Raw genomic sequence first — 4,980 nt, 5'->3', positions numbered from 1 at the left:
AACTACTATAATACTGCCTCCTATGTACAAGAATATAACTACTATAATACTGTCTCTATATACAAGAATATAACTACTATAATACTGCTTCTATGTACAAGAATATAACTACTATAATACTGCTCCTATGTACAAGAATATAACTACTATAATACTGCCTCCTATGTACAAGAATATAACTACTATAATACTGCTCCTATGTACAAGAATATAACTACTATAATACTGCTCCTATGTACAAGAATATAACTACTATAATACTGCTCCTATGTACAAGAATATAACTACTATAATACTGCTCCTATGTACAGGGATATAAATACTATAATACTGCTGTCATATAATGATGTTTGTACCGCCTGTAGTTGTACTGTGGTAACCTCTTCCACAAATTTTCCAATATTTCACCCTCATTAACCGTAAAGAAAATGTAAAATCCCCAAAACAGGAGAGAATGTGGAAATCTACGTTTCCAGTAAAGAAATAAACAAATAGAAGGCGCCAGGGATTATCTGGATGTGACCTCTGGTGTGACCTGGGACTGGACACTGCATATAAATACAGCTGCGGACCTCCAGGTGGAACAGCCTCAGAGACTGACCTCACCTGCTGACCACACAGACCCATCATCTCCTGGAGAACATGAAGTCCCTCACTTTGTGCCTGATCCTCGTCCTCGCCCTGCTCTTCCAACAAGGACTCGGCGCCAGTGTGAGAGGGGTAAGTCCGCTACCTGCATGTCTTACTACAGCTAGATATGAGCTTCACTTAAAGGGCTGTTCCTCTTTTGGATAATTGCCTTAAAATATAGAGACTGACGTAACAATTTACTAATATACACTCATTACCTCTAACGCTCCCCACTGACTACTTGAGTCTGTTTATAGTAAATGGCTAGCCTGGTAGTCAGATTGGGACAGAAAAGGAAAGGTTTTCAAATTTGACTGCTTTGAATTAGTTCCAGTGACCAAGTGGAGCATCGTGAAGTAATTGAAGAGTATTAGTAAATTATTACTTACATCTGCCTGAATATGTTTAGACAATTTACCCCCAAAATGTAACTGCCTTTTAAATGCAGCTGTCCCTTTAAGAGGTCCCTTCACTATCCCTTGCCTAGAATATAGAGATGTAGCAGAGCTGAATTTATTAGTGACCTCTTCAGGCTGCTCTGTTTGCACTGATAGTGATAGTTCAGTAATGGAATGAAAGTATCTGCAGTCCTATGTAAATCACTGTATAACACCTTGTGATATCACCCAGAACTAAAGGACAAACTGAGCTCTGCTACATCTGAAATCTGCTGCATGTATTAATTATACATCTCATCCATTTCAGAGCGAGATAATGAATTCTGGAGACCGTCTCGCCCTGAGCCAGACAGAGGCGTCCGAAGTACAGGTAAGTCGCTGACCGTAATAACTGCTACTTACTGGATTCATAGGAATAAGAGAGAGATAAAATATGAGATAGATAATAGATAATAGATAGATAGATAATAGATAGATAGATAGATAATATATAGATAATAGATAGATAGATAGATAGATAGATATGAGATAGACAGATAGATAATAGATAGATAATAGATAGATAGATAGATAGATAGATAGATAGATAGATAGATAGATAATAGATAATAGATAGATAATAGATAGATAATAGATAGATAATAGATAGATAATAGATAGATAATAGATAATAGATAGATAATAGATAGATAGATATGAGATAGATAGATAGATAGATAGATATGAGATAGATAGATAGATAGATAATAGATAATAGATAATAGATAGATAATAGATAGATAATAGATAGATAATAGATAGATAATAGATAGATAGATAATAGATGATAGATAGATAGATAGATAGATAATAGATAGATAGATAATAGATAGATAGTTAGGAGATAGATAGATAATAGATAGATAGATAGATAGATAATAGATAGATAGATAATAGATAGATAGTTAGGAGATAGATGGATAGATAATAGATAGATAGATAGATAATAGATAATAGATAGATAGATAATAGATAGTTGGATAGATAGATAGATAGATAGATAATAGATAGATAGATAATAGATAGTTGGATAGATAGATAGATAGATAGATAATAGATAGATATATATGCGATAGATAGATAGATAGATAATAGATAGATAGATATGAGATAGATAGATGATAGATAGATAATAGATAGATAGATAGATAGATAATAGATAGATATTAGATAGATAATAGATAGATAGATAATAGATAGATAGATAGATAGTAGATAGATAGATAGATAATAGATAGATAGATAATAGATAGATAATAGATAGATAGATAATAGATAGATAGATAGATAGTAGATAGATAGATAATAGATAGATAGATAGATAGATAATAAATAGATAGATAATAGATAGATTGATAATAGATAGATAATAGATAGATAATAGATAGATAGATAGATAATAGATAGATAATAGATAGATAGATAATAGATAGATAATAGATAGATAGATAATAGATAGATAGATAATAGATAGATAGATAGATAGATAGATAATAGATAGATAGATAGATAGATAGATAGATAGATAATAGATAGATAGATAGATAGATAATAGATAGATTGATAGATAGATAATAGATAGATAGATAATAGATAGATAGATAGATAGATAGATAGATGACATGTTCTTGATCGGTCCTGACTTTTCCCTCTTTCCCGTTCAGGGCTCTGCTGTCCGGAGCAGGCGTCACATTGGTGGACTCTCCTTTTGTATGTACTGCTGTAAATGCTGCCGTAATAAAGGCTGCGGATACTGCTGCCGGACATAGATCGGACGCCCCCCTGGATTGACCCGGACCCTCAGGCCACAAGACCCGATGAGATCCTGGCCTTAGTACAGACATAGCAGAGCTTAGGTTGTCATATCCAGAACTCCTTGCAATTAAACCATGGGTTACACAGTCAGCTCTGCTACACCTGTTACCTCATGCTTTATACACAGATATGCATAATAAGGAATATCTGAGCCCCCCCACCCCCCCTTGTATATAGATGTATTTATGTGTGTATATATTGTACTGCTTCCTAGTGTCTGTATCCTTAGATTTTTATACAGCTAATAAAGGTGATGTTTGTTACTTCTGTGTTATTAATATAAATTTCAAAAAAAGTAAGATTAGCAGTGTGTCAGTCCTCACTGTCGCTCAAGGTGATCAGTCTCTCCTAGATAAGAAGGTTCTATAGCAGTGATGGTGAACCTTTTAGAGACCAAGTTACCCAAACTGCAACCCAAAACCTACTTATTTATCGCAAAGTGCCTGAACACTACAGTCCAGTATATCTTCCATGTACTTTATCACTTCGGTATAATAGCCCACCTACATTCAGTGCGCTGGCTGTGCTGTATATAGTGCGCCCTGCACTGCCTGTGCTGTACATAGTGCACCCTGCGCTGGCTGTGCTGTACATAGTGTGCCCTGCACTGCCTGTGCTGTACATAGTGCGCCCTGCGCTGGCTGTGCTGTACATAGTGCGCCCTGCGCTGCCTGTGCTGTACATAGTGCGCCCTGCGCTGCCTGTGCTGTACATAGTGCGCCCTGCGCTGGCTGTGCTGTACATAGTGCGCCCTGCTCTGCCTGTGCTGTACATAGTGCGCCCTGCGCTGGCTGTGCTGTACATAGTGCGCCCTGCGCTGGCTGTGCTGTACATAGTGCGCCCTGCGCTGGCTGTGCTGTACATAGTGCGCCCTGCGCTGCCTGTGCTGTACATAGTGCGCCCTGCGCTGCCTGTGCTGTACATAGCGTGCCCTGCGCTGCCTGTGCTGTACATAGTGCGCCCTGCGCTGCCTGTGCTGTACATAGTGCGCCCTGCGCTGCCTGTGCTGTACATAGTATGCTCTGTGCTGCCTGTTCCGTTCATAGTGCACCCTGTGCTCAGGGCCGTCTTTAATATTGATTGGACCCTGGGCAAAAATTTACTTAGGCCCCCTGGATCCCGCCTTTCCCCACCTTAGCAGGCAATCACGCCCTCCACCACAACACACACAAAAAATCCACACATCTGGTAGAGTACAGTGAATGACTGTAAATACTTCCAGTTCTGAAGGCTTCAGCGGCTCAGGATCAGTGCTCTGGGCAGCTGGGCTCAGGCTGGAAGTGGGCACCGCCCTGCAGGAAGGAGACCAGAGCTCGGCTCACCCTAGTGTTACAGTGCACCCCAGCACCCCACAGTATGCAGTATAGCACCCTATAGTACACAGCACCCCACAGTATGCAGTATAGCACCCTATAGTATACAGCAACCCACAGTATGCAGTATAGCACCCTATAGTATACAGCACCACACAGTATGCAGTATAGCACCCTATAGTATACAGCACCACACAGTATGCAGTATAGCACCCCACACTATACAGTACCCCACAGTATATAGTAGAGCAGTATAGCAGCCCACAGTATACAGCACCCCACAGTATACAACACCTCACAGTATGCAGTATAGCACCTCACCGTATACAGCACCCCAAACTATACACGATACAGCACCCCACACTATACAGCCCCCCACACTATACAGTACAGCAGTATAGCACCCACACTATAAATCCCCGCACAGTATACAGGCCCCCACACTATACAGGCCCCCACACTATACAGGCCCCCACAGTATACAGGCCCCCACACAGTATACAGCCCCCCACACAGTATACAGCCCCCCCACACAGTATACAGCCCCCCACAGTATACAGACCCCCACACAGTATACAGCCCCCCCCCCACACACAGTATACAGCCCCCCACAGTATACAGCCCCCCACAGTATACAGGCCCCCACAGTATACAGCCCCCCACAATGTACAGCCCCCCCCCACAGTATACAGCCCCCCCAGTATACAGGCCCCCCACAGTATACAGGCCCCCCACAGTATACAGCCCCACACAGTATACAGCACCCCACTATACAGTAGTTTACA

At 40.8% G+C, this 4,980-nt stretch overlaps 1 protein-coding gene across 1 annotated transcript; it reads left to right on the top strand.

The window, feature by feature from the left end:
* Positions 1–572: 572 nt before the first annotated feature.
* Positions 573–3,145, top strand: LOC120992106 (hepcidin-1-like). Its single transcript, XM_040420879.1, has 3 exons — positions 573–720; positions 1,336–1,398; positions 2,732–3,145. The coding sequence occupies exons 1-3, from the start codon at positions 643–645 to the stop codon at positions 2,834–2,836; spliced, it is 246 nt and encodes an 81-aa protein (XP_040276813.1). The 5' UTR covers positions 573–642; the 3' UTR covers positions 2,837–3,145.
* Positions 3,146–4,980: the final 1,835 nt, after the last annotated feature.

The sequence above is a fragment of the Bufo bufo genome, chromosome 1, assembly GCF_905171765.1.
Source record: "Bufo bufo chromosome 1, aBufBuf1.1, whole genome shotgun sequence".
In the NCBI taxonomy this organism is placed as follows: domain Eukaryota; kingdom Metazoa; phylum Chordata; class Amphibia; order Anura; family Bufonidae; genus Bufo; species Bufo bufo.
The sequence above is the reverse complement of the archived record's forward strand: the minus strand, read 5'-3'. Positions and strand labels throughout refer to the sequence as shown.

Excerpts from the sequence above, each read along its gene's own strand:
- LOC120992106 (XM_040420879.1), top strand. The coding sequence starts at position 643 with ATGAAGTCCCTCACTTTGTGCCTGATCCTCGTCCTCGCCCTGCTCTTC. Across the intron at positions 721-1,335 it reads TCGGCGCCAGTGTGAGAGGG|AGCGAGATAATGAATTCTGG; the intron begins GTAAGTCCGCTA and ends CATCCATTTCAG. Across the intron at positions 1,399-2,731 it reads CAGAGGCGTCCGAAGTACAG|GGCTCTGCTGTCCGGAGCAG; the intron begins GTAAGTCGCTGA and ends TTTCCCGTTCAG.